Below are 14128 nucleotides of genomic sequence, written 5' to 3' on the forward strand. Positions count from 1 at the left end.
TGCAATGATAACTAAAACACTGGCAAGAAGGAAAGCTTAATGGAAAGACTTAAGTGTTTCAGGCACTGCTCTGCTGTTCTTTCCCCCTTCCCATGTGAAAGAATGGCCAAGCCCACCAGCTTACATGCATATGACAGACTTTATAAGTGTAACAAGAAATATAGGCCTTACACCTAAGAGTAAGGAGACATTGATGGAGGGACATCCGTTTGCAGTGCACAGAAACAAACACATGCCAGACAGATGCTACTGCATGGTGAAAACACTGCTAATAATGAGGCAAGACAGCTTGCAGGACAGAAGTGGCGTGTTGAAAGTTATGAACCTTAGTAGCATGGTGTCAAATTATAGGCATGCATATACACTGTGCAGTAAGAATATATTAAAAAAATCTGAGTCATTCAGATATCAGCCATTCTTAATATGTATGGCAATGATGTAGGAACAAAAGAAAAAAAAACATTTATATTCGGGATGAACATGACTATACACATCTCAAAATGCAATACAGATAGCAAATATATACATATTCTAACAAAATAATGTACAGTGGTTCACCTTGAAGGAAAACTGCATGATATTAACATTTTCTTGTTTCAGTCAGCAAAGACCAGGAAGTCAGACATATATATTCCACAATGTTTTAAAATTACCACCTGTATTACATAACAAGAAGATTGTGTATTAAAGTAAAGACAAAAACAGAAAGCAAAGAATCAAAATGGTCAAAATATTTTCTTACAAAAATAGTTACCCCAAAGGCACTAGCAACATATAGTAGCTAAAAACAGAACAACAGAACTACAAATTTATACTGCAGTCTTGGCTTGTCACAGCATAAGCGTTAATGCATCACTCATATCCATTTCTGTAATGTTTGGTAAGAATAAGGAGTTGTAAATATTCTGAATCTATCCTGCTGGCATGTCATCAGTGATGGAAAGCACAACTGTGTAGAACGTCTCTTTCTTGAGAGTACTTAAAGATTACTCTGCTTGAAGGAGTTAATGTTAAGAATGGCCTAGGTATAGTCACTGGTGGGGGAGAGCTTGTATGTATTCTGGCTTCACCCTAATTAATAGTGGTCCAGGGTTGTATTAATAATGGCCAGTCACAATTACTTCAAGCCCAAGCTTTCATAGTTCTCTTTATATATGTGTGTATATGCACACTGCCTGATGTTGTGTACACCCTGTTGATGTATCTCTGGCCCTTTTAGTTCCACCTAGAGGCACAAATCACTATTGCTGTAGTTCCAGTTTCTGTCAGCAGGGATCACTGGAGAAAATATGTGCCAATGCTGTGAAATATCATTAGCCACTGTACAGTCTGTAGGTTTCCTCAAGTCATGCAGCCATCAAATGCATGCAGTGTCTAGGCAAGGTGAAGCTGTTTTCTTATCTCTTTTTCCTAGATTTATTATGGAGTAAAAGACCAAGTAGTTCTTACATTTCCTTTCAGATTACTTATCTTGCAGCCACAGAGAAAACTATGGAAAACAATGAAAGGCCATGTAGCTTTAAGGCAAAGGTCATTTTCATGTCTTTCATGGAAGCAGCATTTTGGCACTCACATTTCCCTGTCTCTAGTTTGGGGTGTGGCTCTTTCCATCGAAAATCCTTGTGAACTTTGGCACCGGGTGAGGCACTGGTAGTTAAAGATAAATTAGGCATTCCACTAGAATCACTGCCCTCACAATCCATCCAGTCCTGGGCAATGGGTCGTGGGTAACCAGGTTCTGGGTTTAAAGCATCACCTGCAAGTTTCCAATATTCCTTACCCCTGAAAATACAGATAGATCCTATGGATGAGAAGAACAGAAAAAGTGAAATCAGAAAACAAGCAGGGTGAGTAGTTCACATTTTACATTGTAGTTGTCTAATGTAGTAAGGACTCTGTCTGCTAAGTTTTGAATTCAGTTTTATGATATAAATATCAGTAGGGTTTCTGAAAATAGTCAACTTAAAATAGTCCATATTTAATGTGTTAGTTTATAAAAACTGTTCTGATTTACATATCAAGAGATATGATATTCCTCTGATATTATTATTTCTACTATATGTAGATCTGAGTTAGTCTTAATAAAGACCTTGCCTTACCAAATCCCCACCCCCCAAAAAACCCAATGAAAGTATGCCTGCTGCATTCAATGGTTATTTCACAGCAAGGACGGATGTGGGAAAGAATGTAATGCATGCAGCTAAGTTATAAGGGGTAGGGCTATATTACAGCAGGGTCAACAAAGCTACAGCATGGTCAACAAAGAACATGGACATAGTTTTAAATAAATAACTAGTCAGACATTACTGCACTCTTTTGATGTTCAGAACATATGATAGATTTAGGTTGAAATTAGAAACTGGTGTTTCTCTCAAAGTCTATAGCTTAAAAAGGCATCTGTAGTAAGCTCTTACTAAGTTACCTAATAAAATCCTTTAGTATAATAAATACATAAACATTTTTACTAATGTACATTGTTTTAATGTAGTACTTGCTTCCTTGAATAACAGTAACTGTAATAATGCTGAATGGCAGTCATCAAGGTCTATAATACTGAATATCAGTGAATGCTGTACTTGCTTCTACAGCCCAGTTTGTGTGTGAAAAGGGTCTTAGGACCAGCTTACTTACCCAGGAACAGAAATAAAATAAATACATATCTGAACTACTTGATGAAAGAAAGCTCAGATCAGGAAATGAGATACCATAGCCACTTTACTGATAATGTACAACTCACATGTCTGAGTGTGAGCAAATAAAAAGTAATGACAACAGGAATGTATTTCAACTTCTTACAAACATGCGCATGCACACACACACACACACACACACACACACACACACACACACACACACACACACACACACACACACTAACACTGCTAAGTCACTTTCTTCTATAGACTACATCATTGATTATTAATTATTGACTGTTGACACCTTAAATGTCTCATTGCAATCAAAGAAAAAATAACAATGGTCACAATAACCTATTTTGGCTTGTTTCACTCATACACTAGTTCTGCCATTCAAATGTGAAATTATTTAAATGTGACCAAACAGCAGAGCATAGGCACTTTCAACCAAAGTCTGCTTCTACAACCACTTATTGTAGTCAATTTATTGACTGCATACATATCAGATGCCAGGCTGTCATCAAATAAACAAGCAAATAATGAATAGACAAAGTAATACATTTCGACTGATTGCTGACACGTATAAAGTTCAAACCATTGCGACCAATTTCAAATATACATATATACACACCACACACACACACACACACACACACACACACACACACACACACACACACACACACACACACACACACACACACACACACACCTTATACTGGATCAGGAAGTATGTGGAAAATATGTGCTATTTATAAATCACTCCTGCCAAATGAGACTTTTTTTGTTAATACAGAAATCAAACCTCCATGTGTTAGAGCTCTGAGTCTTGAGATTGGGATAGTTGACTATCTTTATGTAAAAACAATAAATAAGAGCATAAATAAAAATTTATTCAAAATAACATTTCATTTGTCAGGGCTGCAACCTAGTTCTCTGTTACTATGAAACACTCCAAGTGCATTTTTGAATACTATCTTCACCAATACATATATGTTCATGGATAAGTCAGGTAGGGGCACTTAATAAGCCAGTCTTTTATCTTAATGTCAGGTGATAGTGTCCAAGACCTTCAAGCTCTCATACCCTCCGCAGATCTTCACTGAACATGCCCTCACCTTTATATCAAATAAATATCTATTTTCTGTACTGTAATGCTATATTCAATCAAAACACTATATAAAAGCAGGAACAGGATCTTCTAGAAGTAACCTGCATGTTTTTCATCCTCTGTAATTCTAATCAATAAACTAACGATTTTAGCTGATCCATTGCATAATACCACAGGCCATATTCTGGAAGAGATTACAATGCACACCACTCTACTCAGACTACAGTGTTCCTTGATGTATGTACAGAGTGAAGCAGATTCTGTCTCATTATAAACTTTTTCAACCATTAGCTCAGCCATCCAAGCCTTACTAATGTTCCAGTTTTGACTAGTGTTTATTGAGAACTGCAATCAAAAATTCCTAGAAGATGAGAGGCTCATCCTCTCTTACAATAATGAACCAGAAGTGGCCTGTTTTATAGCTTAGATTACCTACAAGGTTGAAGGTAATGCTCATACCTCATCTGTCCTCTGTCCTCCATTGCAGTGCACATACTAGAGTCTCAAACATTGTGTCATGTCTTGATCTAAGATGTAAGCATAACCCTTGTAAAAATAAACACATCTTGCTATATAGAATATTAGTGTTGGCCTCACCTGCTTGACTCTACTGGGATACCACTGAGTACAAAAAGAACTCCTCTTAATATGCATTATAAACAGATGTGGAAAAAATTGAACACAGTGCAATACATCCTAGATGTTTGAAGGGCATTTTATCTATTCAGTGCCAATTTATCTGAACTGTCTTATTGATATTAACTCTGATTTATTGAACTAGACTGGATACTCCAAAATGAACTTTGTTTAAACAACCAAAAACAAGGTTAGTTCATTTATTTTTGAAATCAGTCATACTGAAAACAAATTGCCCTATCATTTGGTTAAAAACTGAGAAACAATTTGTGACAGCAAGCCAGACTGCATTGCTTTACTCTTCCACTTGGCATTCTTGAGTGCCATTTTGACCATTACTAAATATTTTGCTAGGTGATCTTCATAAGCAAGAACATATAATCACTATATTAGTTCAAATTATATATGCCAATGTAATTCACTAACTTTTTTTTTCACTACAGCAGGCTTGGATGCTTTGAGGAAAAAGATGTATCACTGTAGGGCCTGTGGTATTTATATGCATCCTGCCAGATAAGCACAAAATATATTTTCTCTTGTGCAACAGTCAGGCTTTATTTTGTAATAATAGCTGAGTGCTTCATTTTATAACTTAATAACAAGCTTGACAATAACACTATACCAGTATCTGGACAAAATCAAGTGGGTATCATCTTGTTAATTAGAGCTTACATGTGGTAAACAACTTCAGTCATACTTTCATGATTTATATGTATACACACACAAATATATATATATATATATATATATATATATATATATATATATATATATATATATAGCTACACATATAATACTGTAAAACTACACTAATAACAGGTTCTCTAATTCTTAGCATTAACTTCGCTGTAAGGCTGTCCAGGAGAAATATTATTTAACCCACAGCCTTACTAGCTTTTCTGGTACTCTGCGTCACAAGGTCATCTCATACTTGAGGACAAAAAAGGAAACATCTGCTTATACCACACACAAAGCTTTGAAGCACTTCATCTCTGACTCAAATACAGTATTGGTATTGATTTCTGAATGCTGGTACTGCACTTGTAATTGTCAGTATCTGATGATCACGCCCCTAACATCTTGCACATAGGGCTGCTGTCCCTTTATTCCACCCCAGTGACACTTCTGATCAAACTGTTAAGAGAAAATGTTTTCCTTAGTTATATACCCTCACAGAGATTTTGGTTTGCTGACTGCAGGGCTGGTGAGTAGAATATTTATTATTCTTATAGATAAAGGGAGCCATATGCCTTATCTCACTACTACTGCTGTATGTTTCTGCTTGCTGCCATCTGGTTCTTTATTGATACTACACAGAGTGGGTGAATAATTTATACTTTCCTACCTTATAGTAATTTTATTTTGTACTAGTTTATTTCAGCTATTTGGAGATGTAGGTTGTTGTGTTTTTTGATATGTGTTTGAATGAAATAATAATGAAATTAGCCATGTTTCTTTTATAGCTCTTCTACAGTAATCCTTACCTTCTTAATTCAGAAATCTAGATCCTTTTACATATGCTTGCTCATGGTAGATATATATCTCATTTCCTTTGCTTTTTTGCATTTCTCCATATTTACTTGTCCTGAATTATTTTATGAATGTGCCACTGTCCCATAGTTATTAGGGTCTATATTAGAACACGGAATGTTCAAAATTGCCAATGGTCTAATGAGCAAAAATGCCTGACATCAAACTCTTTATTGTGTGGGGCTGCGCCACCCAAACCCCCTGCTAAATATATATTCCAACTCCAAGATCACACTACAGTGAGGAAAGGGCAAATATTTTGATCTTCACTGTACTGCGACCCCAAAAAAAACTTCGAGGTCTGGCATTTTTGCTCATTAGAGCGTTCGCGATTTTGAACATTCGGCGTTCTAATATAGACCCAGTTATTATGGTAGCTAAGACTTTTCTGAGTATATTTTGTGAAATGTAGAAATGTTTCTGATTTTTGATGGCACAATGCATGTCCCCTTAGATCTCTAGCTTGATAATTTTGTGTTGCAGAACCCTTTTGAGAATAATGAACATCTGGAACATCATTCTTCAACATTGTTTCAATTGGTATTTTTCCAAAATCACATCATGTAAACAAAAGAGTGAGTCTCAGAAAACTGCTTAGATTTGGATGATGTGCTTTTGTGAAAAATCAGCAATGGAAGCCAAGGTGGTGAATGATGTTGTTTTATGCTGGTAGGGTTCAGTGAAGAGGCATGGTTCCGCAGATAATGAATTATCTCTTACTAGCAATGATGCAGATACAGTTGCTGAGGATAGTGGGAAACAGGAGCTGCCAATAAAATTGCATACTACTGTGATTGCTAATCATTAGAAAAAGAAGAAGAATGTGCACAAAATCCACCTTTTTTACGTTTATGCACCTGCACCTGCACCCCCACCCCCTGCACCCCTGCAAATTATATATACCAACTTTGAGATCTCACTACAGTGAAGAACTGCAACCTCCACACATCTTGCAAATTATATGTACCAACTGAGAGATCACACTACAGTGAAGAAAAGGGTAACGTTCCTGATCCTCACTCTACTGCAATCTCCATTCAAAAGCTTTGAGTTTTCAAAAAAAACTCAGTCACTCTATATAGCTATATATCCTGCTTGTCTAGAAAAGTAATTGTTGGAAATTGTGTTTGGAGTAACTTGGAGATCTTGTCTTAATCCTATAAAGAGTAGGGCATTATAAAACAGGAAGGGAAAAATGACTTCAGATCAGGAAACCCTGTATTTTTTTAGTCTTTGTTGCATTTGTTTTGTATAATGACAATTCTGAGAGATAAAAAAGATAGCTTGTGGAAGTACTGTCCCTTAAGTATGGAGAGCTTTGCCCTCATGATCAAACCATGCCAACCATGGGTAAATCTTCAATATACCATGGCCAATTTTCGGTTATTGCTTAAATAAGTTATCCGTTAAGGATTTGATGTGGTATACACATTTGGGAAAAATTAAGTGTAATGTCCATGGTTCAGTGGTGTAGGGAAGGAGAATGTTGAAATTTTTAATGGTATGAATACTACGGAAAATGAGCTAAGGAATATATTTTTTGTTGATCAAGTAAGTACAAAATGGTTTTGCAATTGTAGTAGGAAAATTTGGGAAACAGGTTGTTCAGAATATAGATATGAACATGATTCTATATGTTGAATATACACTGAAAGAAAGAATAAGGTTGATAAAATAGATAGGATTATATTCATCTGTACTTTTAGTTTATATTAATTTGTGCTTTTTTACCATCTCATACATATCATCCATCTTTCCTCATACTCATCATTTAATAATCTGCTCCGATACCTGCCCAGACATTGTTGCACAGTTTCAAAGGTCTTACTCTTACTACTTCTTCAAGGTAATATTAAAGCTAAGGCAAATCTATCTCTACTCTGCTGCATACTAATTAACGCACAAAGTAAAAGAAACAAAAACTGACCTGATTATGCCTTCATTTCCCTTAATAAGCCTGAATTAGCTACTATCACAAAATCATGGGTTAAGGCTAACAAACCTTCCTTACACAATGTTTTTCCCTTGTTATGATTCATTTTTTGACCCCAGACCAGGCTCAACGCAAAGAGATGGAACTCTTCTGTTCAAGTCACAATTAAATGTCCAACTGCTTTTTCAAGAAAATGCTATCACAAATAACATAGATAATTCTAAATGGCTACTTATAGCCATTCCTTCTGAGAGAATAGCATACTACATCCTGGGGTAGCATTATCTATCACCTGCCTCCTCATGCCCTAAAATAAATAACATATTAAATGAAATAATTTCCTCCACAAATAATATCAAAAATCTCATAATACTTGCAGACTTCAATTTCATCCTGCTCAATACCATTTACAATGATAGTAATTTTCTGAATACAATTCATCCTCACCTAGCTCATATCTCAACATGCTAAACCTAACCTTAACATGTATTGGCACTCCCTCCTAGAGCTCATGTTAACTATAAAAAGTCTCTTATTTCATATATCACCATCAACCCATCAGCTTTCATACACTGCTGTCGTATTAGTTTTTATATCTATCATCCATATTTAAACATTTCCCCAAAGCTTAGATCTTTCTGTAATACATCTCAGAACAACATTAACAAACTTAACTCTGCTCTCTCTGTAATGACTGGTCACCATCTCTCAATTCATCTGATCCTAACTCTGCTGCAGAACTACTTATCTCTAGACTGATGGACTTACAAAACCACTGCTCCCCAGTAATCTAAACACTATACAAACAAAAACTAATAACTGGTTAATCTACAAACTTAAATTGCTTCTACAACTCAGAGAGAAGGCATGGCAGACAGTGCTAGACCCAGCTATGCAACCTGTGCCAGCAATAATATGCTGTCATAAAAGTCACTTGAGGAAATCATACCAAACTCATTAATAAAATCACCCAAAATTTTCTGGAAAGAGATCAATCATTGTATAGAAGGAATTCCACATCCTCTCAACTTTCTGTCTCTAATTTCTTTTCTCAATTTAAACTATCTTCCTATTCCTTCTCTAGACAATTCCAGACTTTATCTGCCACTCTCCCCTTCCCTCTAAACATCAATTTGTTCTACTTCAGACCTATCAAAACTAAAAACATCCACTGTACTAACAGATTAAACATGATAGGCCCACTGTTACAAACAACCTTTACCCGCATTTTATTTGTCACTACAGAGACAGCATCCTAATTCCACTGAAGCACATCTGCAACATACTTATTACAATTAATACTATGCCTAACATCTGGAAAAATGCCATTGCAAAACCTCTCCCTAAGAAACCAAATCCTTCCTATCTATTACACTTTTGGCCCCTTTCTATTCTCCTACCGTAGGTAAAATTCTAGAAAAATTAACTTACTTGCAACTCACTCGGTACATCAATCAATACCACCTTCTCTCTCAAAAGCAACATGGCTTTTGGTATGGTTGTAATAGATCCACAGCTATCTGGGCACTAATTGATAACATTCTTCTTGGATTGGACAAATGCCTAATTACTGGAGCCACTTTTATTGATATCACCAAAGTGTTCGATTTGTTAATCATTCATTTCTCCTATACCATCTCATTGAAATAGGCATTAGTGATGGCACACTGCCCTGGTTCAAAACTTACCACTCTAACCGGCACTTCTTGGTGAATTTCAACTCATCAACCTCCATGTGATGAAAGGAGATACTGCCAGCCCAGCTAGCTGAAATTTTGTAAATAATTATATGTCATTTGTGAATACCAGCATGATTTATATAGAAGTGTGACAAAGGGAGATACTGCCAGCACAGCTGTCTGGAATTTTGTAAATAGTTATGCATCATTTGTGACTATCAACATGATTCATATCAGATGCTTGTGCTACAACTGTATTAGAACTGTATGTCATGTGTATATCAAACTTTTTTGTACAGATGTGTTGAAAAAGGTTTTAGCAAAGTGCTTGAAATTTAACCACAGAATGCACTAGTGGAAAAGAACATCAATGTACATGCACTATTTTAACTGTTTAAATGTATATTTTAACAGTGGAAACTGGAATACATGAGGTTAACTTCAGAAAAATAGCTGAAATTAAATTACTTTATGGCTAGGCCATAAAAAGATGTTATCTTTCAGGTTCAGTGCAGCAGGAGACACAATGTCTGTACTAGAACAGTTTTCTGTATTATCTTTAAATGAGAAGAAATGTAAATTATTTTATGACTTCCACCATCTGCCAAAAGATCTGAGGTCCATTTATTTTCACAGGTGTATGCTAAATACTGTCAGATTCCAGCAGTGGGTGTTTTCACCTGGGAAAAGACTCTATTTTGTCTTTCTGTTGCTGTAGAACTCTGCAGGGCACTAGGCAGGAGCTTGCTGAGCTGTATACTAGTACAAAAACTTTTAAATGCGGGTTTTATAGCAGGGAAAAGATACTATTGTACCCCTTCCTAAATGTCTAACTCCACCTTGACTAGATACATAGAAAAATCAAATGTCTCCTATTCTGGGTTAATAGGATCTCCACTTTTCTATCCAGACCCTGTAGAAATGCCATAGTTAAAGGTATCTTACTGGCTCAGCTAGAATATTGTCTTCTGTTAATTGCTACAGTGTCTAAAAGAAATGCCTCCACCATTTAATTCAACTCAAACTCCATGAGCAGGTTCATTACTATCTTCCCAAGAAATGAACACCACTCCAAAACCATTGAAAACGCTAACTGGCTACCTGTGAAACAATGTGTTGATTTTCTGCTCATCTCTCAACTATTTAGATTTATCAGGAATGAGGCCTTCCTTCCACTACCCTCCAGACTATTCAGAGTTGCAGCAGCATACAACCTTGGACATCTTAACCACTCACGTCATCTCTTCCAAACCCACCAAACTAGACTTCACTGCACAAACCATGCTTTCTTAGTTATTGGTCCAAAACTGTGGGAATCTCTACTCATTCCTCTCACCCCATTTTCCATTCAGAAATGAATACATATTTTAAGACTCTAGGAAAATGCAACTGCTACCTCTGTGGGTGTGTAACATAATCTTTCCTTCCCTTCTTCCCTGCACATGCTTTGCTCTGCCTCTACTTTTCAATGTGCTTCTTTCAGCATGCTGACTCTGATATCTGCTCTGTAAATAATGCACGTATATATTGTGTTTTCTCAGTAATTCTGTTTATAATGTAATTTATCTATTGCATTTATAGTCTCAAGCCAACTCTGACATAATCCTCTATATGACATACAAACTGAATGAGTGGGTGGCTGAGCATAACTCAATTATTATGCTTTTGAGATATGGCTGCCAAGAAATTCACTAGCAAGGTGAATCTTGCCACCCATATCTAGAACACACAATAAAGGGTTATGATAAGAGATCCACTCTTAATTCTTGGCAGTGCATGGAGCTTTATCTGTTCCATGTACTAGTAGTAACAGAAAAAAGAAAAACAAAAAGCGCTGTGTTTTGACAGCTTTCTAAACCATAATGTACCTAGCGAGCACTGTCAGAAAGGAGTAAAACACTCTCTTACATTACACAAGACAGGGACATATTACTTGCACAGACAGCAGGCAGAAACAAATGTGTTTTTTTTCATTTTTCTGCTGTTATTTTTTGGTCAGTACTGGCAGATTTAGCTGCCTAGTGTGATACTTGATAGCAACTGAAGAAGGGGGTGCTTAACATTTAAGATTGGGTCTCATGCTCTAGAAGCACTTAACTGATTTGTCTTTTACGAGATATCAGAGCATAATCATTGTGATTCATGCATTACAATAATAGATATTGCATTATGTCATTCACTCTGTACATAATGTCACGTATCTATTGTGTTTACCTGCGTTGAGCCTGAAATAGTCCCAATAGAATCGGTGTTCTACCTGAGTCGGGAAGTTAAAGCTTTATACAAAGCATACTTTGCTTTATTTTGAGCTGTTTCTTGTAATTTGCACATCTTTTTTGTACATATGACCATGCATAAGATGGAAATATAGTATTTTAAATAAAGCTCTTCTACTGTCTTCAATAGGTGATATAAGATCTATTACATGAGCTACAAACAACAAATTAGACATTGGTTTAACCTTTCATTCAAACCCTAGCACACTAAGAAGTACAGGCACCTCCCCCCCAATCCTACTACCATCAATGCTGTACTGTAGCTTCAGTTTTGGAAACACTAATCCAATTATCTGGTATGGGGAAAAAGCATCGACAGCAGCTGTGCATCCTGCCGAGTTCTTGGTACTGACTTAAAAAGTGGGCATACTTGTCTGATGTTATTTTAAAATATCACTTAAAAAATCTGTAAAAATTTAAAAATAAAGAAGGATCTGTAGAGGGCAAGTTTGGGATGCAAATTATTTTTAATCCTCCTTTACAAACAATGGCATTGGCTTTTGAAAAAATGTGACAAAGATATTAGAAATATTATTGATAAAGTTAGTCAAAGATACCATAATTTAAATAAAAATGAGAGAGCAGCATTAAAAGGTTTATCCCTAGACAGAGTAATTCATATCATGAAGGCAGATAAGGGGAGAGCTACTTTATGATGAATATGATTGATTATGTAATAAGAATGGAGGATTTGTTGAAAGATAACTAATTTTACACAGTAGTTAATACTACAGATATACATAAATCTAATTGAATAATAGATATATGGTTGTTTGAAAAAGTGTCTGATTGTATTATTTCTGAAAAAAATGTACGAGTATTTTTATATTTCACATCCAAATTTGGATTTTTTGGAGTACATTCATGAAAATAAGGTTGATCACAATAGATGTGAAATCCTGTATAGATCAGTTCAACCTCAACAGGTGATTGAGTGGGTCATTTTTTATTGCTTCATTCTCATGACTATACTGTTAAAGAAGTGAGTTTTTTGAGAGAATGTATTGATTTAGTCTAAACATATAATCATTTCAAGTTTAGTAAAGTGATATATATAAAAAAAGGTGTTGATATGCGAGCAAGTATAGCCTCCAGTTATGACAATTTAGTTATAGCATATTGGGAGGAAAATATTTTGACTAAGTCTGATTTATATCTCTGTGTCAAGGAATGCAGTAGATTTATTCATGATATTTTTTGTATGGGAGTAGTGAAAATGAATGGTTACTATTTAAACAATATATTATATGTTCATAGGTTAATAACCACAAAAAGAAGGTAGGTGCCCAACGTTCACTAATAACCAAAAGTAAAGCACCAAAACCAGGAACTGTGACACGAACAGTTTAATACAAGGTCATTCTACTAAGACGAATTAGTTGACCTTTAACTACACTTCTCTTTTGGTGGGGTGGATGTGAACTGGTGAAATGTAAGTATGAGTTTAAAAAAGTCTCTTTTCTGAAAATCTTGGAACTGAAACCTTCCTTAGTCTTGGTAATATTAACATCCAAATAATTTAACATTTGGGTAACATTGTTTAGAATTAAAAATTGTACCAAAGGGTCTTAGAGTTTGTAAATACCCGAATAATGTATTTGATGGTACTGCCTTTCATCAGCAGCTGATTACAGCATTTGATAATTGTGGTTTTGAGATAATGAGGGCTATTATATCAAACAATGAATGTGAAAAGAGAAAAGGTTCAACCATGTTGAGCATCTCAACAAAGACATTACTCATGATTTACTTTTTACTGTGGAAGAACATAAGAGCAAATATTACAAGTTGCTTAAGGACATAGAAAGCAAATGTTTAGATGTGCAAAATAGAAAATTAGGGAAAATAGAAAGGGACGTGAATGAGTACAAAAATAAAACACATTACCCCAAGCCTAGACTGTTTGGAAAGAGGGTTGTTACTTATAGTGTTAGTGAAAACGAAACACCTGTATTTGATGACAATGAAGGAGAGCCCTTAGATTTTCCACCACTTAGAAGGTCTGAGAGGCTGATGTATAAAGAACCTATTGATTACAGCTCAAAAAACTACCAAGTGAGGGAATGGGGGCCCCGAGGGAGGAATCACATGAGGTGGAAGAATTAAGTGTTTATAATGATGAGCACAAATGGACATTCAATGATTTTAATATTTTTAATTATTCCAATACCACTGTGAATAGAACTTTTTTTGACTTGTTTTCCAAGGGCTTTGGATTCATACCCAAATAGAGAACCAACATTTTTTAACTTTTAATAGATATTAAGTTGTTCATTAGAAAGAAAAACTTAGAAATATTTTTCAGTGGTAACAAAAAAACAGTTGGA

At 35.5% G+C, this 14128-nt stretch overlaps 1 protein-coding gene across 1 annotated transcript in view; it reads right to left on the reverse strand.

Annotated features, from left to right (window-relative positions):
* Positions 1 to 439: 439 nt before the first annotated feature.
* Positions 440 to 14128, reverse strand: part of LOC122811893 (matrix metalloproteinase-17-like) — a 609760-nt gene continuing 596071 nt past the window's right edge. Inside the window, exon 11 of the mRNA XM_044084040.1 lies at positions 440 to 1801. Coding sequence (XP_043939975.1) covers positions 1467 to 1801 — 335 coding nt within the window. The 3' untranslated portion in view covers positions 440 to 1466. The remainder of the gene's footprint in view (positions 1802 to 14128) is intronic.

The sequence above is a fragment of the Protopterus annectens genome, chromosome 9.part0 (genome assembly GCF_019279795.1).
Source record: "Protopterus annectens isolate FY-2018-M chromosome 9.part0, PAN1.0, whole genome shotgun sequence".
In the NCBI taxonomy this organism is placed as follows: domain Eukaryota; kingdom Metazoa; phylum Chordata; order Ceratodontiformes; family Protopteridae; genus Protopterus; species Protopterus annectens.